We start from the raw sequence: 23,062 nt of genomic DNA, 5'->3' as shown, positions 1-23,062 counted from the left end.
CGGGACGCTCTGTATTACTGGGGGGTGACGTCACACAGCGTCTATAGAGTATACCGGCTGCCGGCAGTACAGTCACAGTACACTGTCAGTCAGGGTGCGGCCGCTCTGTATTACTGGGGGTGACGTCACACAGCGTCTATAGAGTATACCGGCTGCCGGCAGTACAGTCACAGTACACTGTCAGTCAGGGTGCGGCCGCTCTGTATTACTGGGGTGTGACGTCACACAGCGTCTATAGAGTATACCGGCTGCCGGCAGTACAGTCACAGTACACTGTCAGTCAGGGTGCGGCCGCTCTGTATTACTGGGGGTGACGTCACACAGCGTCTATAGAGTATACCGGCTGCCGGCAGTACAGTCACAGTACACTGTCAGTCAGGGTGCGGCCGCTCTGTATTACTGGGGGTGACGTCACACAGCGTCTATAGAGTATACCGGCTGCAGGCAGTACAGTCACAGTACACTGTCAGTCAGGGTGCGGCCCGCTCTGTATTACTGGGGGTGACGTCACACAGCGTCTATAGAGTATACCGGCTGCCGGCAGTACAGTCACAGTACACTGTCAGTCAGGGTGCGGCCGCTCTGTATTACTGGGTGGTGATGTCACACAGCGTCTATAGAGTATACCGGCTGCAGGCAGTACAGTCACAGTACACTGTCAGTCAGGGTGCGGCCGCTCTGTATTACTGGGGGTGTGACTGTCACACAGCGTCTATAGAGTATACCGGCTGCCGGCAGTACAGTCACAGTACACTGTCAGTCAGGGTGCGGCCGCTCTGTATTACTGGGGGTGACGTCACACAGCGTCTATAGAGTATACCGGCTGCAGGCAGTACAGTCACAGTACACTGTCAGTCAGGGTGCGGCCGCTCTGTATTACTGGGTGTGATGTCACACAGCGTCTATAGAGTATACCGGCTGCCGGCAGTACAGTCACAGTACACTGTCAGTCAGGGTGCGGCCGCTCTGTATTACTGGGGGTGACGTCACACAGCGTCTATAGAGTATACTGGCTGCCGGCAGTACAGTCACAGTACACTGTCAGTCAGGGTGCGGCCGCTCTGTATTACTGGGTGTGACGTCACACAGCGTCTATAGAGTATACCGGCTGCCGGCAGTACAGTCACAGTACACTGTCAGTCAGGGTGCGGCCGCTCTGTATTACTGGGGGTGATGTCACACAGCGTCTATAGAGTATACTGGCTGCCGGCAGTACAGTCACAGTACACTGTCAGTCAGGGTGCGGCCGCTCTGTATTACTGGGGGTGACGTCACACAGCGTCTATAGAGTATACCGGCTGCCGGCAGTACAGTCACAGTACACTGTCAGTCAGGGTGCGGCCGCTCTGTATTACTGGGTGTGACGTCACACAGCGTCTATAGAGTATACCGGCTGCCGGCAGTACAGTCACAGTACACTGTCAGTCAGGGTGCGGCCGCTCTGTATTACTGGGGGTGACTGTCACACAGCGTCTATAGAGTATACCGGCTGCAGGCAGTACAGTCACAGTACACTGTCAGTCAGGGTGCGGCCGCTCTGTATTACTGGGGGTGACGTCACACAGCGTCTATAGAGTATACCGGCTGCCGGCAGTACAGTCACAGTACACTGTCAGTCAGGGTGCGGCCGCTCTGTATTACTGGGGGTGATGTCACACAGCGTCTATAGAGTATACCGGCTGCCGGCAGTACAGTCACAGTACACTGTCAGTCAGGGTGCGGCCGCTCTGTATTACTGGGGGAGTGATGTTACACAGCGTCTATAGAGTATACCGGCTGCCGGCAGTACAGTCACAGTACACTGTCAGTCAGGGTGCGGCCGCTCTGTATTACTGGGGTTGACGTCACACAGCGTCTATAGAGTATACCGGCTGCCGGCAGTACAGTCACAGTACACTGTCAGTCAGGGTGCGGCCGCTCTGTATTACTGGGGGTGATGTCACACAGCGTCTATAGAGTATACCGGCTGCCGGCAGTACAGTCACAGTACACTGTCAGTCAGGGTGCGGCCGCTCTGTATTACTGGGGGTGATGTCACACAGCGTCTATAGAGTATACCGGCTGCAGGCAGTACAGTCACAGTACACTGTCAGTCAGGGTGCGGCCGCTCTGTATTACTGGGGGTGATGTCACACAGCGTCTATAGAGTATACCAGCTGCGGCAGTACAGTCACAGTACACTGTCAGTCAGGGTGCGGCCGCTCTGTATTACTGGGGGTGATGTCACACAGCGTCTATAGAGTATACCGGCTGCAGGCAGTACAGTCACAGTACACTGTCAGTCAGGGTGCGGCCGCTCTGTATTACTGGGGGTGACGTCACACAGCGTCTATAGAGTATACCGGCTGCCGGCAGTACAGTCACAGTACACTGTCAGTCAGGGTGCGGCCGCTCTGTATTACTGGGGGTGATCGTCACACAGCGTCTATAGAGTATACCGGCTGCCGGCAGTACAGTCACAGTACACTGTCAGTCAGGGTGCGGCCCGCTCTGTATTACTGGGGGTGACGTCACACAGCGTCTATAGAGTATACCGGCTGCCGGCAGTACAGTCACAGTACACTGTCAGTCAGGGTGCGGCCGCTCTGTATTACTGGGGGTGACGTCACACAGCGTCTATAGAGTATACCGGCTGCCGGCAGTACAGTCACAGTACACTGTCAGTCAGGGTGCGGCCGCTCTGTATTACTGGGGGTGACTGTCACACAGCGTCTATAGAGTATACCGGCTGCCGGCAGTACAGTCACAGTACACTGTCAGTCAGGGTGCGGCCGCTCTGTATTACTGGGGGGTGACGTCACACAGCGTCTATAGAGTATACCGGCTGCCGGCAGTACAGTCACAGTACACTGTCAGTCAGGGTGCGGCCGCTCTGTATTACTGGGGGTGACGTCACACAGCGTCTATAGAGTATACCGGCTGCCGGCAGTACAGTCACAGTACACTGTCAGTCAGGGTGCGGCCGCTCTGTATTACTGGGGGGTGACGTCACACAGCGTCTATAGAGTATACCGGCTGCCAGGCAGTACAGTCACAGTACACTGTCAGTCAGGGTGCGGCCGCACTGTATTACTGGGGGTGACGTCACACAGCGTCTATAGAGTATACCGGCTGCCGGCAGTACAGTCACAGTACACTGTCAGTCAGGGTGCGGCCGCTCTGTATTACTGGGGGGTGACGTCACACAGCGTCTATAGAGTATACCGGCTGCCGGCAGTACAGTCACAGTACCACTGTCAGTCAGGGTGCGGCCGCTCTGTATTACTGGGGGTGACGTCACACAGCGTCTATAGAGTATACCGGCTGCCGGCAGTACAGTCACAGTACACTGTCAGTCAGGGTGTGGCCGCTCTGTATTACTGGGGGTGATGTCACACAGCGTCTATAGAGTATACCGGCTGCCGGCAGTACAGTCACAGTACACCGTCAGTCAGGGTGCGGCCGCTCTGTATTACTGGGGTTGACGTCACACAGCGTCTATAGAGTATACCGGCTGCCGGCAGTACAGTCACAGTACACTGTCAGTCAGGGTGCGGCCGCTCTGTATTACTGGGGGGTGACGTCACACAGCGTCTATAGAGTATACCGGCTGCCGGCAGTACAGTCACAGTACACTGTCAGTCAGGGTGCGGCCGCTCTGTATTACTGGGTGTGACGTCACACAGCGTCTATAGAGTATACCGGCTGCCGGCAGTACAGTCACAGTACACTGTCAGTCAGGGTGCGGCCGCTCTGTATTACTGGGGGGTGACGTCGCACAGCGTCTATAGAGTATACCGGCTGCCGGCAGTACAGTCACAGTACACTGTCAGTCAGGGTGCGGACGCTCTGTATTACTGGGGGTGACGTCACACAGCGTCTATAGAGTATACCGGCTGCCGGCAGTACAGTCACAGTACACTGTCAGTCAGGGTGCGGCCGCTCTGTATTACTGGGGGTGACGTCACACAGCGTCTATAGAGTATACCGGCTGCCGGCAGTACAGTCACAGTACACTGTCAGTCAGGGTGCGGCCCGCTCTGTATTACTGGGGGGTGATGTCACACAGCGTCTATAGAGTATACCGGCTGCCGGCAGTACAGTCACAGTACACTGTCAGTCAGGGTGCGGCCCGCTCTGTATTACTGGGGGGGTGATGTCACACAGCGTCTATAGAGTATACCGGCTGCCGGCAGTACAGTCACAGTACACTGTCAGTCAGGGTGCGGCCCGCTCTGTATTACTGGGGGTGATGTCACACAGCGTCTATAGAGTATACCGGCTGCCGGCAGTACAGTCACAGTACACTGTCAGTCAGGGTGCGGCCGCTCTGTATTACTGGGGGTGACGTCACACAGCGTCTATAGAGTATACCGGCTGCCGGCAGTACAGTCACAGTACACTGTCAGTCAGGGTGCGGCCGCTCTGTATTACTGGGGGTGTGATGTTACACAGCGTCTATAGAGTATACCGGCTGCCGGCAGTACAGTCACAGTACACTGTCAGTCAGGGTGCGGCCGCTCTGTATTACTGGGTGTGATGTCACACAGCGTCTATAGAGTATACCGGCTGCCGGCAGTACAGTCACAGTACACTGTCAGTCAGGGTGCGGCCGCTCTGTATTACTGGGTGTGATGTCACACAGCGTCTATAGAGTATACCGGCTGCCGGCAGTACAGTCACAGTACACTGTCAGTCAGGGTGCGGCCGCTCTGTATTACTGGGGGTGACGTCACACAGCGTCTATAGAGTATACCGGCTGCCGGCAGTACAGTCACAGTAACACTGTCAGTCAGGGTGCGGCCGCTCTGTATTACTGGGGGTGACGTCACACAGCGTCTATAGAGTATACCGGCTGCCGGCAGTACAGTCACAGTACACTGTCAGTCAGGGTGCGGCCGCTCTGTATTACTGGGGGGTGATGTCACACAGCGTCTATAGAGTATACCGGCTGCCGGCAGTACAGTCACAGTACACTGTCAGTCAGGGTGCGGCCGCTCTGTATTACTGGGGGTGACGTCACACAGCGTCTATAGAGTATACCGGCTGCCGGCAGTACAGTCACAGTACACTGTCAGTCAGGGTGCGGCCGCTCTGTATTACTGGGTGTGATGTCACACAGCGTCTATAGAGTATACTGGCTGCCGGCAGTACAGTCACAGTACACTGTCAGTCAGGGTGCGGCCGCTCTGTATTACTGGGGGTGACGTCACACAGCGTCTATAGAGTATACCGGCTGCCGGCAGTACAGTCACAGTACACTGTCAGTCAGGGTGCGGCGCGCTCTGTATTACTGGGGGTGATGTCACACAGCGTCTATAGAGTATACCGGCTGCCGGCAGTACAGTCACAGTACACTGTCAGTCAGGGTGCGGCCGCTCTGTATTATTAGGGGGTGATGTCACACAGCGTCTATAGAGTATACTGGCTGCCGGCAGTACAGTCACAGTACACTGTCAGTCAGGGTGCGGCCGCTCTGTATTACTGGGGGTGACGTCACACAGCGTCTATAGAGTATACCGGCTGCCGGCAGTACAGTCACAGTACACTGTCAGTCAGGGTGCGGCCGCTCTGTATTACTGGGGGTGATGTTCACACAGCGTCTATAGAGTATACCGGCTGCCGGCAGTACAGTCACAGTACACTGTCAGTCAGGGTGCGGCCGCTCTGTATTACTGGGGGTGACGTCACACAGCGTCTATAGAGTATACCGGCTGCCGGCAGTACAGTCACAGTACACTGTCAGTCAGGGTGCGGCCGCTCTGTATTACTGGGGTTGACGTCACACAGCGTCTATAGAGTATACTGGCTGCCGGCAGTACAGTCACAGTACACTGTCAGTCAGGTTGCGGCCGCTCTGTATTACTGGGGGTGTGATGTCACACAGCGTCTATAGAGTATACCGGCTGCCGGCAGTACAGTCACAGTACACTGTCAGTCAGGGTGCGGCCGCTCTGTATTACTGGGGGTGATGTCACACAGCGTCTATAGAGTATACCGGCTGCCGGCAGTACAGTCACAGTACACTGTCAGTCAGGGTGCGGCCGCTCTGTATTACTGGGGGTGATGTTACACAGCGTCTATAGAGTATACCGGCTGCCGGCAGTACAGTCACAGTACACTGTCAGTCAGGGTGCGGCCCGCTCTGTATTACTGGGGGTGACGTCACACAGCGTCTATAGAGTATACCGGCTGCCGGCAGTACAGTCACAGTACACTGTCAGTCAGGGTGCGGCCGCTCTGTATTACTGGGGGTGACGTCACACAGCGTCTATAGAGTATACTGGCTGCCGGCAGTACAGTCACAGTACACTGTCAGTCAGGGGTGCGGCCGCTCTGTATTACTGGGGGTGACGTCACACAGCGTCTATAGAGTATACCGGCTGCCGGCAGTACAGTCACAGTACACTGTCAGTCAGGGTGCGGCCGCTCTGTATTACTGGGGGGTGACGTCACACAGCGTCTATAGAGTATACCGGCTGCAGGCAGTACAGTCACAGTACACTGTCAGTCAGGGTGCGGCCGCTCTGTATTACTGGGGGTGATGTCACACAGCGTCTATAGAGTATACCGGCTGCCGGCAGTACAGTCACAGTACACTGTCAGTCAGGGTGCGGCCGCTCTGTATTACTGGGGGTGACGTCACACAGCGTCTATAGAGTATACCGGCTGCCGGCAGTACAGTCACAGTACACTGTCAGTCAGGGTGCGGCCGCTCTGTATTACTGGGGGTGATGTCACACAGCGTCTATAGAGTATACCGGCTGCAGGCAGTACAGTCACAGTACACTGTCAGTCAGGGTGCGGCCGCTCTGTATTACTGGGGGTGTGATGTCACACAGCGTCTATAGAGTATACCGGCTGCCGGCAGTACAGTCACAGTACACTGTCAGTCAGGGTGCGGCCGCTCTGTATTACTGGGGGTGATGTCACACAGCGTCTATAGAGTATACCGGCTGCCGGCAGTACAGTCACAGTACACTGTCAGTCAGGGTGCGGCCGCTCTGTATTACTGGGTGGTGACGTCACACAGCGTCTATAGAGTATACCGGCTGCCGGCAGTACAGTCACAGTACACTGTCAGTCAGGGTGCGGCCGCTCTGTATTACTGGGTGTGATGTCACACAGCGTCTATAGAGTATACCGGCTGCCGGCAGTACAGTCACAGTACACTGTCAGTCAGGGTGCGGCCGCTCTGTATTACTGGGGGTGATGTCACACAGCGTCTATAGAGTATACTGGCTGCCGGCAGTACAGTCACAGTACACTGTCAGTCAGGGTGCGGACGCTCTGTATTACTGGGGGTGACGTCACACAGCGTCTATAGAGTATACCGGCTGCCGGCAGTACAGTCACAGTACACTGTCAGTCAGGGTGCGGCCGCTCTGTATTACTGGGGGTGACGTCACACAGCGTCTATAGAGTATACCGGCTGCCGGCAGTACAGTCACAGTACACTGTCAGTCAGGGTGCGGCCGCTCTGTATTACTGGGTGTGACGTCACACAGCGTCTATAGAGTATACTGGCTGCCGGCAGTACAGTCACAGTACACTGTCAGTCAGGGTGCGGCCGCTCTGTATTACTGGGGGTGTGATGTCACACAGCGTCTATAGAGTATACCGGCTGCCGGCAGTACAGTCACAGTACACTGTCAGTCAGGGTGCGGCCGCTCTGTATTACTGGGGTTGACGTCACACAGCGTCTATAGAGTATACCGGCTGCCGGCAGTACAGTCACAGTACACTGTCAGTCAGGGTGCGGCCGCTCTGTATTACTGGGGGTGATGTCACACAGTGTCTATAGAGTATACCGGCTGCCGGCAGTACAGTCACAGTACACTGTCAGTCAGGGTGCGGCCGCTCTGTATTACTGGGGGTGACGTCACACAGCGTCTATAGAGTATACTGGCTGCTGGCAGTACAGTCACAGTACACTGTCAGTCAGGGTGCGGCCGCTCTGTATTACTGGGGGTGACGTCACACAGCGTCTATAGAGTATACCGGCTGCGGCAGTACAGTCACAGTACACTGTCAGTCAGGGTGCGGCCGCTCTGTATTACTGGGGGTGATGTCACACAGCGTCTATAGAGTATACCGGCTGCCGGCAGTACAGTCACAGTACACTGTCAGTCAGGGTGCGGCCGCTCTGTATTACTGGGGGTGATGTCACACAGCGTCTATAGAGTATACCGGCTGCCGGCAGTACAGTCACAGTACACTGTCAGTCAGGGTGCGGCCGCTCTGTATTACTGGGGGGTGACGTCACACAGCGTCTATAGAGTATACCGGCTGCCGGCAGTACAGTCACAGTACACTGTCAGTCAGGGTGCGGCCGCTCTGTATTACTGGGGGTGTGATGTCACACAGCGTCTATAGAGTATACCGGCTGCCGGCAGTACAGTCACAGTACACTGTCAGTCAGGGTGCGGCCGCTCTGTATTACTGGGGGTGACGTCACACAGCGTCTATAGAGTATACCGGCTGCCGGCAGTACAGTCACAGTACACTGTCAGTCAGGGTGCGGCCGCTCTGTATTACTGGGGGTGTGATGTCACACAGCGTCTATAGAGTATACTGGCTGCCGGCAGTACAGTCACAGTACACTGTCAGTCAGGGTGCGGCCGCTCTGTATTACTGGGGGTGTGATGTCACACAGCGTCTATAGAGTATACCGGCTGCCGGCAGTACAGTCACAGTACACAGTCAGTCAGGGTGCGGCCGCTCTGTATTACTGGGGGTGACGTCACACAGCGTCTATAGAGTATACCGGCTGCCGGCAGTACAGTCACAGTACACTGTCAGTCAGGGTGCGGCCGCTCTGTATTACTGGGGGTGTGATGTCACACAGCGTCTATAGAGTATACCGGCTGCCGGCAGTACAGTCACAGTACACTGTCAGTCAGGGTGCGGCCGCTCTGTATTACTGGGGGTGACGTCACACAGCGTCTATAGAGTATACCGGCTGCCGGCAGTACAGTCACAGTACACTGTCAGTCAGGGTGCGGCCGCTCTGTATTACTGGGGGTGATGTCACACAGCGTCTATAGAGTATACCGGCTGCCGGCAGTACAGTCACAGTACACTGTCAGTCAGGGTGCGGCCGCTCTGTATTACTGGGTGTGATGTCACACAGCGTCTATAGAGTATACCGGCTGCCGGCAGTACAGTCACAGTACACTGTCAGTCAGGGTGCGGCCGCTCTGTATTACTGGGGGGTGATGTCACACAGCGTCTATAGAGTATACCGGCTGCCGGCAGTACAGTCACAGTACACTGTCAGTCAGGGTGCGGCCGCTCTGTATTACTGGGGGGTGATGTCACACAGCGTCTATAGAGTATACTGGCTGCCGGCAGTACAGTCACAGTACACTGTCAGTCAGGGTGCGGCCGCTCTGTATTACTGGGGGTGACGTCACACAGCGTCTATAGAGTATACCGGCTGCAGGCAGTACAGTCACAGTACACTGTCAGTCAGGGTGCGGCCGCTCTGTATTACTGGGGGGTGATGTCACACAGCGTCTATAGAGTATACTGGCTGCCGGCAGTACAGTCACAGTACACTGTCAGTCAGGGTAGCGGCCGCTGTGTATTACTGGGGGTGACGTCACACAGCGTCTATAGAGTATACCGGCTGCAGGCAGTACAGTCACAGTACACTGTCAGTCAGGGGTGCGGCCGCTCTGTATTACTGGGGGTGACGTCACACAGCGTCTATAGAGTATACCGGCTGCCGGCAGTACAGTCACAGTACACTGTCAGTCAGGGTGCGGCCGCTCTGTATTACTGGGGTGTGACGTCACACAGCGTCTATAGAGTATACTGGCTGCCGGCAGTACAGTCACAGTACACTGTCAGTCAGGGTGCGGCCGCTCTGTATTACTGGGGGTGACGTCACACAGTGTCTATAGAGTATACCGGCTGCAGGCAGTACAGTCACAGTACACTGTCAGTCAGGGTGCGGCCGCTCTGTATTACTGGGGGTGACGTCACACAGCGTCTATAGAGTATACCGGCTGCCGGCAGTACAGTCACAGTACACTGTCAGTCAGGGTGCGGCCGCTCTGTATTACTGGGGGTGACGTCACACAGTGTCTATAGAGTATACCGGCTGCAGGCAGTACAGTCACAGTACACTGTCAGTCAGGGTGCGGCCGCTCTGTATTACTGGGGGTGATGTCACACAGCGTCTATAGAGTATACTGGCTGCCGGCAGTACAGTCACAGTACACTGTCAGTCAGGGTGCGGCCGCTCTGTATTACTGGGGGTGACGTCACACAGCGTCTATAGAGTATACCGGCTGCCGGCAGTACAGTCACAGTACACTGTCAGTCAGGGGTGCGGCCGCTCTGTATTACTGGGGGTGTGATGTCACACAGCGTCTATAGAGTATACCGGCTGCCGGCAGTACAGTCACAGTACACTGTCAGTCAGGGTGCGGCCGCTCTGTATTACTGGGGGTGACGTCACACAGCGTCTATAGAGTATACCGGCTGCAGGCAGTACAGTACACAGTACACTGTCAGTCAGGGTGCGGCCGCTCTGTATTACTGGGGGTGATGTCACACAGCGTCTATAGAGTATACCGGCTGCCGGCAGTACAGTCACAGTACACTGTCAGTCAGGGTGCGGCCGCTCTGTATTACTGGGGGGTGACGTCACACAGCGTCTATAGAGTATACCGGCTGCCGGCAGTACTGTCACAGTACACTGTCAGTCAGGGTGCGGCCGCTCTGTATTACTGGGGGTGATGTCACACAGCGTCTATAGAGTATACGGCTGCCGGCAGTACAGTCACAGTACACTGTCAGTCAGGGTGCGGCCGCTCTGTATTACTGGGGGGTGATGTCACACAGCGTCTATAGAGTATACCGGCTGCCGGCAGTACAGTCACAGTACACTGTCAGTCAGGGTGCGGCCGCTCTGTATTACTGGGTGTGATGTCACACAGCGTCTATAGAGTATACCGGCTGCCGGCAGTACAGTCACAGTACACTGTCAGTCAGGGTGCGGCCGCTCTGTATTACTGGGGGTGGACGTCACACAGCGTCTATAGAGTATACCGGCTGCCGGCAGTACAGTCACAGTACACTGTCAGTCAGGGTGCGGCCGCTCTGTATTACTGGGGTGTGATGTCACACAGCGTCTATAGAGTATACCGGCTGCCGGCAGTACAGTCACAGTACACTGTCAGTCAGGGTGCGGCCGCTCTGTATTACTGGGGGTGTGACTGTCACACAGCGTCTATAGAGTATACCGGCTGCCGGCAGTACAGTCACAGTACACTGTCAGTCAGGGTGCGGCCGCTCTGTATTACTGGGGGGTGATGTCACACAGCGTCTATAGAGTATACCGGCTGCCGGCAGTACAGTCACAGTACACTGTCAGTCAGGGTGCGGCCGCTCTGTATTACTGGGGGTGTGATGTCACACAGCGTCTATAGAGTATACCGGCTGCCGGCAGTACAGTCACAGTACACTGTCAGTCAGGGTGCGGACGCTCTGTATTACTGGGGGGGTGACGTCACACAGCGTCTATAGAGTATACCGGCTGCCGGCAGTACAGTCACAGTACACTGTCAGTCAGGGTGCGGCCGCTCTGTATTACTGGGGGTGACGTCACACAGCGTCTATAGAGTATACCGGCTGCCGGCAGTACAGTCACAGTACACTGTCAGTCAGGGTGCGGACGCTCTGTATTACTGGGGGTGACGTCACACAGCGTCTATAGAGTATACCGGCTGCAGGCAGTACAGTCACAGTACACTGTCAGTCAGGTTGCGGGCCGCTCTGTATTACTGGGGGGTGACGTCACACAGCGTCTATAGAGTATACCGGCTGCCGGCAGTACAGTCACAGTACACTGTCAGTCAGGGTTGCGGCCGCTCTGTATTACTGGGGGTGACGTCACACAGCGTCTATAGAGTATACGGCTGCCGGCAGTACAGTCACAGTACACTGTCAGTCAGGGTGCGGCCGCTCTGTATTACTGGGGGTGACGTCACACAGCGTCTATAGAGTATACCGGCTGCCGGCAGTACAGTCACAGTACACTGTCAGTCAGGTGCGGCCGCTCTGTATTACTGGGGGTGACGTCACACAGCGTCTATAGAGTATACCGGCTGCCGGCAGTACAGTCACAGTACACTGTCAGTCAGGGTGCGGCCGCTCTGTATTACTGGGGGTGACGTCACACAGCGTCTATAGAGTATACCGGCTGCCGGCAGTACAGTCACAGTACACTGTCAGTCAGGGTGCGGCCCGCTCTGTATTACTGGGTGTGATGTCACACAGCGTCTATAGAGTATACCGGCTGCCGGCAGTACAGTCACAGTACACTGTCAGTCAGGGTGCGGCCGCTCTGTATTACTGGGGGTGACGTCACACAGCGTCTATAGAGCTATACCGGCTGCCGGCAGTACAGTCACAGTACACTGTCAGTCAGGGTGCGGGCCGCTCTGTATTACTGGGGGTGATGTCACACAGCGTCTATAGAGTATACCGGCTGCCGGCAGTACAGTCACAGTACACTGTCAGTCAGGGTGCGGCCGCTCTGTATTACTGGGGGTGATGTCACACAGCGTCTATAGAGTATACTGGCTGCCGGCAGTACAGTCACAGTACACTGTCAGTCAGGGTGCGGCCGCTCTGTATTACTGGGGGTGACGTCACACAGCGTCTATAGAGTATACCGGCTGCCGGCAGTACAGTCACAGTACACTGTCAGTCAGGGTGCGGACGCTCTGTATTACTGGGGGTGACGTCACACAGCGTCTATAGAGTATACCGGCTGCCGGCAGTACAGTCACAGTACACTGTCAGTCAGGGTGCGGCCGCTCTGTATTACTGGGGGTGATGTCACACAGCGTCTATAGAGTATACCGGCTGCCGGCAGTACAGTCACAGTACACTGTCAGTCAGGGTGCGGCCGCTCTGTATTACTGGGGTGACGTCACACAGCGTCTATAGAGTATACCGGCTGCCGGCAGTACAGTCACAGTACACTGTCAGTCAGGGTGCGGCCGCTCTGTATTACTGGGGGTGATGTCACACAGCGTCTATAGAGTATACCGGCTGCCGGCAGTACAGTCACAGTACACTGTCAGTCAGGGTGCGGCCGCTCTGTATTACTGGGGGGTGACGTCACACAGCGTCTATAGAGTATACGGCTGCAGGCAGTACAGTCACAGTACACTGTCAGTCAGGGTGCGGCCGCTCTGTATTACTGGGGGTGACGTCACACAGCGTCTATAGAGTATACCGACTGCCGGCAGTACAGTCACAGTACACTGTCAGTCAGGGTGCGGCCGCTCTGTATTACTGGGGGGTGATGTCACACAGCGTCTATAGAGTATACTGGCTGCCGGCAGTACAGTCACAGTACACTGTCAGTCAGGGTGCGGCCGCTCTGTATTACTGGGGGGTGATGTCACACAGCGTCTATAGAGTATACCGGCTGCCGGCAGTACAGTCACAGTACACTGTCAGTCAGGGTGCGGCCGCTCTGTATTACTGGGGGGTGATGTCACACAGCGTCTATAGAGTATACTGGCTGCCGGCAGTACAGTCACAGTACACTGTCAGTCAGGGTGCGGCCGCTCTGTATTACTGGGGGTGTGATGTCACACAGCGTCTATAGAGTATACCGGCTGCCGGCAGTAACAGTCACAGTACACTGTCAGTCAGGGTGCGGCCGCTCTGTATTACTGGGGGGTGACGTCACACAGCGTCTATAGAGTATACCGGCTGCCGGCAGTACAGTCACAGTACACTGTCAGTCAGGGTGCGGCCGCTCTGTATTACTGGGGGTGATGTCACACAGCGTCTATAGAGTATACCGGCTGCCGGCAGTACAGTCACAGTACACTGTCAGTCAGGGTGCGGCCGCTCTGTATTACTGGGGGTGACGTCACACAGCGTCTATAGAGTATACCGGCTGCCGGCAGTACAGTCACAGTACACTGTCAGTCAGGGTGCGGACGCTCTGTATTACTGGGGGTGACGTCACACAGCGTCTATACACACTACACAGCCGGGGAAGTCAGAGTGAGCAGCAGCTGCGCCTCGGTCTCGGGGGTGTGATAGTCTGCGGAGCAGGAGATATTAATAGCAGGATAACATGTGATTAGGAGGCGCAGGGGGAGGAGACGCAGCGTGATGCAGGATAACCCCCGGGGACGGCAGAGCAGCTGGTAGACCCCCCTCCAGGCTGTGGTGATTGCGGCTGGGGTCAGTGGGGAGTTGGTATATATAGCGTGTGGATTATAGGGCTGCGGCTATTGCTGTGTGTGACACAATCCACAGTGGGATATGGGAGAGAAGGAGACAGCTGTCAGTGTGATTTATCACATGGTTACACACTGACATCCAGCCTGAATTAGCCGCTATGAGCGCCGGTATTGTGTCCGTCTGTAAATTATACTGAACCCACAATTACTGCCCCTGCCCAGTGTAGGGCCCACAGAATGTCTCTGCCTTACCCCTGCTGGACCCCAGGCCTGGCGACAGGAACCGCTCAGGTGGCCGGGAAGTTACAGACCCCTCATACCCACCAGCTCACCACCTCCAGCCCAGCGACCACCTCTGCCCGTCGATCAGGCAGACGCTGCACCGGAGCATGTACAGTTCAGACCTGATTGCAAAAACACACAGCACCGATCAGGTCCGAATCAGCCCCTTAGAGGCAAGCATCAGGATGGCCTGTGGTGGCCGAGGTCCCTGGCTTACAAGCATCGACCCTCCACACAGGGCCAGGGGACGGACGCAGCAATGGGTTACAGCAGGAGACGGACGCACCAATGGGTTACAGCAGGGGACGGACGCAGCAATGGGTTACAGCAGGAGACGGACGCACCAATGGGTTACAGCAGGGGAGGGACGCAGCAATGGGTTACAGCAGGGGAGGGACGCAGCAATGGGTTACAGCAGGAGACGGACGCAGCAATGGGTTACGGCAGGAGACGGACGCACCAATGGGTTACGGCAGGGGACGGACGTAGCAATGGGTTACAGCAGGAGACGGACGCACCAATGGGTTACAGCAGGGGACGGACGCACCAATGGGTTACAGCAGGGGAGGGACGCAGCAATGGGTTACAGCAGGGGAGGGACGCAGCAATGGGTTACGGCAGGAGACGGACGCAGCAATGGGTTACGGCAGGGGACGGACGCAGCTATGGGTTACGGCAGGGGACGGACGCAGCTATGGGTTACGGCAGGGGACGGACGCAGCTATGGGTTACGGCAGGGGACGGACGCAGCTATGGGTTACGGCAGGGGACGGACGCAGCTATGGCTTACAGTAGGGGAGGGACGCAGCAATGGCTTACAGTAGGGGAGGGACGCAGCAATGGGTTACAGCAGGGGACGGACACAGCAATGGCTTACAGTAGGGGAGGGACGCAGCAATGGCTTACAGTAGGGGAGGGACGCAGCAATGGGTTACAGCAGGGGAGGGACACAGCAATGGGTTACAGCAGGGGAGGAACGCACCAATGGGTTACAGCGGGGAGGGACGCAGCAATGGGTTACAGTAGGGGAGGGACGCAGCAATGGGTTACAGCAGGGGAGGGACGCAGCAATGGGTTACAGTAGGGGAGGGACGCAGCAATGGGTTACAGTAGGGGAGGGACGCAGCAATGGGTTACAGCAGGGGACGGACGCAGCAATGGATTACAGCAGGGGAGGGACGCACCAATGGGTTAAAGCAGGGGACGGACGCAGCAATGGGTTACAGCAGGGGAGGGACGCAGCAATGGCTTACAGTAGGGGAGGGACGCAGCAATGGGTTACAGTAGGGGAGGGACGACGCAATGGGTTACAGTAGGGGAGGGACGCAGCAATGGGTTACAGCAGGGGAGGGACGCAGCAATGAGTTACAGCAGGGGAGGGACGCACCAATGGGTTACAGCAGGGGACGGACGCAGCTATGGGTTACAGCAGGGGACGGACGCAGCTATGGGTTACAGCAGGGGAGGGACGCACCAATGGGTTACAGCAGGGGAGGGACGCACCAATGGGTTACAGCAGGGGAGGGACGCAGCAATGGGTTACAGTAGGGGAGGGACGCAGCAATGGGTTACAGCAGGGGAGGGACACAGCAATGGGTTACAGCAGGGGAGGAACGCACCAATGGGTTACAGCGGGGAGGGACGCACCAATGGGTTACAGCAGGGGAGGGACGCAGCAACAGCAGGGGTCGGACACAGCAATGGGTTACAGCAGGGGACGGACACAGCAATGGGTTACAGCAGGGGACGGACACAGCAATGGGTTACAGCAGGGGACGGACGCAGCAATGGGTTACAGCAGGGGAGGGACGCAGCAATGGCTTACAGTAGGGGAGGGACGCAGCAATGGCTTACAGTAGGGGAGGGACGCAGCAATGGGTTACAACAGGGTAGGGACGCAGCAATGGGTTACAGCAGGGGACGGACACAGCAATGGGTTACAGCAGGGGACGGACGCAGCAATGGGTTACAGCAGGGGAGGGACGCAGCAATGGCTTACAGTAGGGGAGGGACGCAGCAATGGCTTACAGTAGGGGAGGGACGCAGCTATGGGTTACAGCAGGGGAGGGACGCAGCAATGGCTTACAGTAGGGGAGGGACGCAGCAATGGGTTACAGTAGGGCAGGGACGCAGCAATGGGTTACAGCAGGGGACGGACGCAGCAATGGATTACAGCAGGGGAGGGACGCAGCAATGGGTTAAAGCAGGGGACGGACGCAGCAATGGCTTACAGTAGGGGAGGGACGCAGCAATGGGTTACAGTAGGGGAGGGACGACGCAATGGGTTACAGTAGGGGAGGGACGACGCAATGGGTTACAGCAGGGGAGGGACGCAGCAATGAGTTACAGCAGGGGAGGGACGCACCAATGGGTTACAGCAGGGGACGGACGCAGCTATGGGTTACAGCAGGGGAGGAACGCACCAATGGGTTACAGCAGGGGAGGGACGCACCAATGGGTTACAGCAGGGGACGGACGCAGCAACAGCAGGGGTCGGACACAGCAATGGGTTACAGCAGGGGAGGGACACAGCAATGGGTTACAGCAGGGGAGGGACGCAGCTATGGGTTACAGCAGGGGACGGACGCACCAATGGGTTACAGCAGGGGAGGGACGCACCAATGGGTTACAGCAGGGGAGGGACGCACCAATGGGTTACAGCAGGGGAGGGACGCACCAATGGGTTACAGCAGGGGAGGGAAGCACCAATGGGTTACAGCAGGGGAGGGACGCACCAATGGGTTACAGCAGGGGAGGGACGCACCAATGGGTTACAGCAGGGGAGGAACGCAGCTATGGGTTACGGCAAGCGATGGACGCAGCTATGGGTTACAGCAGGGAACGGACGCAGCTATGGGTTACAGCAGGAGAGAGACGCAGCAATGGGTTACAGCAGGGGAGGGACGCAGCTATGGGTTACAGCAGGGAACGGACGCAGCTATGGGTTACAGCAGGAGAGGGACGCAGCAATGGGTTACAGCAGGGGAGGGACGCAGCAATGGGTTACAGCAGGGGAGGGACGCAGCTATGGGTTACAGCAGGGGAGGGACGCACCAATGGGTTACAGCAGGGGAGGGACGCAGCTATGTGTTACAGCAGGGAACAGATGCAGCTATGAGATACAGCAGGGGAGGGACGTAGCTATGGGTTACAGCAGGGGACGGATGCACCAATGGGTTACAGCAGGAGACGGATGCAGCTATGGGTTACAGCAGGAGACGGATGCAGTAATGGGTTACAGCAGGAGAGGGACGTAGCTATGGGTTACAGCAGAGGAGGGACGCAGCTATGGGTTACAGCAGGGGAGGGACGCAGCTATGGGAAGCAGCAGGGGAGGGACGCAGCTATGGGAAGCAGCAGGGGAGGGACGTAGCTATGGGTTACAGCAGGGGAGGGACGCAGCTATGGGTTACGGCAGGGGAGGGACGCAGCTATGGGTTACAGCAGGGGAGGGACACAGCTATGGGAAGCAGCAGGGGAGGGACGTAGCTATGGGTTACAGCAGGGGAGGGACGCAGCTATGGTTTACGGCAGGGGAGGGACGCAGCTATGGGCTACGGCAGGGGAGGGACGCAGCTTTGGGTTACAGCAGGAGAGGGAATCATAGGAGAGGCTATGGGTTACAGCAGGGGAGGGACGCAGCTATGGGTTACGGCAGGGGAGGGACGCAGCTATGGGTTACAGCAGGGGAGAGACGCAGCTATGGGTTACAGCAGGAGAGGGAATCAGCTATGGGTTACAGCAGGAGACGGACGCAGCAATGGGTTACAGCAGGGGACGGACGCACCAATGGGTTACAGCAGGGGACGGACGCAGCAATGGGTTACAGCAGGGGAGGGACGCAGCTATGGGTTACAGCAGGAGACGGATGCAGCAATGGGTTACAGCAGGAGATGGATGCAGCTATGGGTTACAGCAGGGGACGGACGCAGCAATGGATTATAGCAGGGGACGGATGCACCAATGGGTTACAGCAGGAGACGGATACAGCTATGGGTTACAGCAGGAGACGGATACAGCTATGGGTTACAGCAGGGGACGGACGCAGCAATGGGTTACAGCAGGGGACGGACGCAGCAATGGATTACAGCAGGGGACGGACGCAGCAATGGATTACAGCAGGGGAGGAATGCAGCAATGGATTACAGCAGGGGAGGAATGCAGCAATGGATTACAGCAGGGGAGGAATGCAGCAATGGGTTACAGCAGGGGACGGACGCAGCAATGGGTTACAGCAGGGGAGGGACGCAGCAATGGATTACAGCAGGGGACGGTCACCGTGGACATCTGTGACCAAGATGACTGCTAATATCAGAATAATGATCAGTGGGAAATGCGCTATCTGGAATCCATATCTGCTCTGTGCTATGGACTCCCCCAGACTCACTGTGTATGTGGCCGGTCCTGACCTCTGACCTGTCCGCGGGATGTAACGTCTTCTCCTCCTCTCTCTGCAGCGAGAACACGGGCGAGACGATGGGTTCCGCTGCGTATACAGAGGACACAGTGTTATCTCTATAGCGACATAGGTCATGTGCTCATAGGGAGAAATAGGTCTTACTGACACCCCGAGATAAATACACATAACATCAGACGCCCATCCGATTTACATCACAATGCAACAGAATGCGGATCATATGCTGAGTGGTGCCCTCTAGGGGGCAATAACCAGAAGGCACCACAAGTATTCTGTACCCATAAGAACTGAACGGATAACTTTGGGGACCCCCATGGCCTGGAGGAGACAGTCCATGCATTCAGGCTGCGGCCTTACCGGCGCTGTGCGTGGGGCTCTGCGGTGGAAGGTCCCGGAAAGACGTCAGCTCGTCCTGCTTTATCCTCAGCAATATATCCGGGCTGCAATCTGGGGGAGGAAGCAGAAGACATCGCTCAGCCACGACTCATCACCCTATGGTGTAGACACGCATCCCCGGCACACGCACATACAAGTGTCATGTGTCATATTAACCAGTGCCGTCACCTGGTCCCATCGCGTTGCGTCTAGGATGCATTTTCGGCAAAAAAAAGACGTGTGACGCCACCAGCGATGATGCATCAGGACACAGCTGCACAATAATAGGGGAACGTGCAGAATAAAAGTGACAGACATCCTGGAAGAGTCTCTGGGAGGCGTGATATTGGGGCGGACAAGGCTGATATTGGAATGCCAGTAGGTCGCCCTGTTTCCTCTCTACCAGGGGAGCCGGTCTCGGGGTGAGTATGGAGTAGGTATCTCCGCCGGCTCACCGGGAGTAATAGTAAAGGCTTCAGCCTTGAGACACTGTTTGGGGGGCCAGGTGGCTCCGCCACGGATCACATAACCTGGGGGCCACGACGGAGGTGGCGGATAGCCTGAAATCTCTCGTACATCTAATTTATAGGGAGCAGCCCCATTATGTACCTGTAGGGGAAGACACACGCAGTTGAGAGCCAGCCTGCTGGATTTCCCACCAGTCCCTCTGTGGAATAATCAGATACCTCCAGACTTCCATACTATCCCACTGTCATCATCACAGGGAGTGACTGTCCTGCAGGATACCAGACTTCCATACTATCCCCACTGTCACCATCACAGGGAGTGACTGTCCTGCGGGATACCAGACTTCCATACTATCCCCACTGTCATCATCACAGGGAGTGACTGTCCTGCAGGATACCAGACTTCCATACTATCCCCACTGTCATCATCACAGGGAGTGACTGTCCTGCAGGATACCAGACTTCCATACTATCCCCACTGTCATCATCACAGGGAGTGACTGTCCTGCAGGATACCAGACTTCCATACTATCCCCACTGTCACCATTACAGGGAGTGACTGTCCTGCAGGATACCAAACTTCCATACTATCCCCACTGTCACCATCACAGGGAGTGACTGTCCTGCAGGATACCAGACTTCCATACTATCCCCACTGTCATCATCACAGGGAGTGACTGTCCTGCAGGATACCAGACTTCCATACTATCCCCACTGTCATCATCACAGGGAGTGACTGTCCTGCAGGATACCAGACTTCCATACTATCCCACTGTCATCATCACAGGGAGTGACTGTCCTGCAGGATACCAGACTTCCATACTATCCCCACTGTCACCATCACAGGGAGTGACTGTCCTGCGGGATACCAGACTTCCATACTATCCCCACTGTCATCATCACAGGGAGTGACTGTCCTGCAGGATACCAGACTTCCATACTATCCCCACTGTCATCATCACAGGGAGTGACTGTCCTGCAGGATACCAGACTTCCATACTATCCCACTGTCATCATCACAGGGAGTGACTGTCCTGCAGGATACCAGACTTCCATACTATCCCACTGTCATCATCACAGGGAGTGACTGTCCTGCAGGATACCAGACTTCCATACTATCCCCACTGTCATCATCACAGGGAGTGACTGTCCTGCAGGATACCAGACTTCCATACAATCCCCACTGTCATCATCACAGGGAGTGACTGTCCTGCAGGATACCAGACTTCCATACTATCCCACTGTCATCATCACAGGGAGTGACTGTCCTGCAGGATACCAGACTTCCATACTATCCCCACTGTCATCATAACAGGGAGTGACTGTCCTGCAGGATACCAGACTTCCATACTATCCCCACTGTCACCATCACAGGGAGTGACTGTCCTGCGGGATACCAGACTTCCATACTATCCCCACTGTCATCATCACAGGGAGTGACTGTCCTGCAGGATACCAGACTTCCATACTATCTCACTGTCACCATCACAGGGAGTGACTGTCCTGCAGGATACCAGACTTCCATACTATCCCCACTGTCATCATCACAGGGAGTGACTGTCCTGCAGGATACCAGACTTCCATACTATCCCCACTGTCATCATCACAGGGAGTGACTGTCCTGCAGGATACCAGACTTCCATACTATCCCCACTGTCATCATCACAGGGAGTGACTGTCCTGCAGGATACCAGACTTCCATACTATCCCCACTGTCACCATCACAGGGAGTGACTGTCCTGCGGGATACCAGACTTCCATACTATCCCCACTGTCACCATCACAGGGAGTGACTGTCCTGCAGGATACCAGACTTCCATACTATCCCCACTGTCACCATCACAGGGAGTGACTGTCCTGCAGGATACCAGACTTCCATACTATCCCCACTGTCATCATCATCATCATCACAGGGAGTGACGGACCTGCAGGATACCAGACTTCCATACTATCCCCACTGTCACCATCACAGGGAGTGACTGTCCTGCAGGATACCAGACTTCCATACTATCCCCACTGTCATCATCATCATCACAGGGAGTGACGGACCTGCAGGATACAAGACTTCCATACTATCCCCACTGTCATCATCACAGGGAGTGACTGTCCTGCAGGATACCAGACTTCCATACTATCCCCACTGTCATCATCACAGGGAGTGACTGTCCTGCAGGATACCAGACTTCCATACTATCCCCACTGTCATCATCACATGGAGTGACTGTCCTGCAGGATACCAGACTTCCATACTATCCCCACTGTCACCATCACAGGGAGTGACTGTCCTGCAGGATACCAGACTTCCATACTATCCCCACTGTCATCATCACATGGAGTGACTGTCCTGCAGGATACCAGACTTCCATACTATCCCCACTGTCATCATCACAGGGAGTGACTGTCCTGCAGGATACCAGACTTCCATACTATCCCCACTGTCACCATCACAGGGAGTGACTGTCCTGCAGGATACCAGACTTCCATACTATCCCCACTGTCATCATCACAGGGAGTGACTGTCCTGCAGGAAACCAGACTTCCATACTATCCCCACTGTCACCATCACAGGGAGTGACTGTCCTGCGGGATACCAGACTTCCATACTATCCCCACTGTCATCATCACAGAGAGTGACTGTCCTGCGGGATACCAGACTTCCATACTATCCCCACTGTCATCATCACAGGGAGTGACTGTCCTGCAGGATACCAGACTTCCATACTATCCCCACTGTCATCATCATCATCACCACAGGGAGTGACGGACCTGCAGGATACCAGACTTCCATACTATCCCCACTGTCACCATCACAGGGAGTGACTGTCCTGCAGGATACCATACTTCCATACTATCCCCACTGTCATCATCACAGGGAGTGACTGTCCTGCAGGATACCAGACTTCCATACTATCCCCACTGTCATCATCACAGGAAGTGACAGTCCTGCGGGATACCAGACTTCCATACTATCCCACTGTCATCATCACAGGGAGTGACTGTCCTGCAGGATACCAGACTTCCATACTATCCCCACTGTCACCATCACAGGGAGTGACTGTCCTGCAGGATACCAGACTTCCATACTATCCCCACTGTCACCATCACAGGGAGTGACTGTCCTGCAGGATACCAGACTTCCATACTATCCCCACTGTCATCATCATCATCACCACAGGGAGTGACGGACCTGCAGGATACCAGACTTCCATACTATCCCCACTGTCACCATCACAGGGAGTGACTGTCCTGCAGGATACCAGACTTCCATACTATCCCCACTGTCATCATCATCATCACAGGGAGTGACGGACCTGCAG

The 23,062-nt window shown here is 55.9% G+C and overlaps 1 protein-coding gene across 1 annotated transcript in view; it reads right to left on the bottom strand.

Moving 5' to 3' along the window:
- Positions 1 to 23,062, bottom strand: part of LOC134910760 (zinc finger protein 701-like) — a 158,494-nt gene that overhangs the window by 42,383 nt on the left and 93,049 nt on the right. The window contains exons 6-7 of the mRNA XM_063919143.1: positions 19,261 to 19,350; positions 18,790 to 18,972 (exon numbers count right to left, since the gene is read on the bottom strand). Coding sequence (XP_063775213.1) covers positions 18,790 to 18,972; positions 19,261 to 19,350 — 273 coding nt within the window. The remainder of the gene's footprint in view (positions 1 to 18,789; positions 18,973 to 19,260; positions 19,351 to 23,062) is intronic.

This window comes from Pseudophryne corroboree, chromosome 4 (assembly GCF_028390025.1).
Source record: "Pseudophryne corroboree isolate aPseCor3 chromosome 4, aPseCor3.hap2, whole genome shotgun sequence".
In the NCBI taxonomy this organism is placed as follows: domain Eukaryota; kingdom Metazoa; phylum Chordata; class Amphibia; order Anura; family Myobatrachidae; genus Pseudophryne; species Pseudophryne corroboree.
The sequence above is the reverse complement of the archived record's forward strand: the minus strand, read 5'-3'. Positions and strand labels throughout refer to the sequence as shown.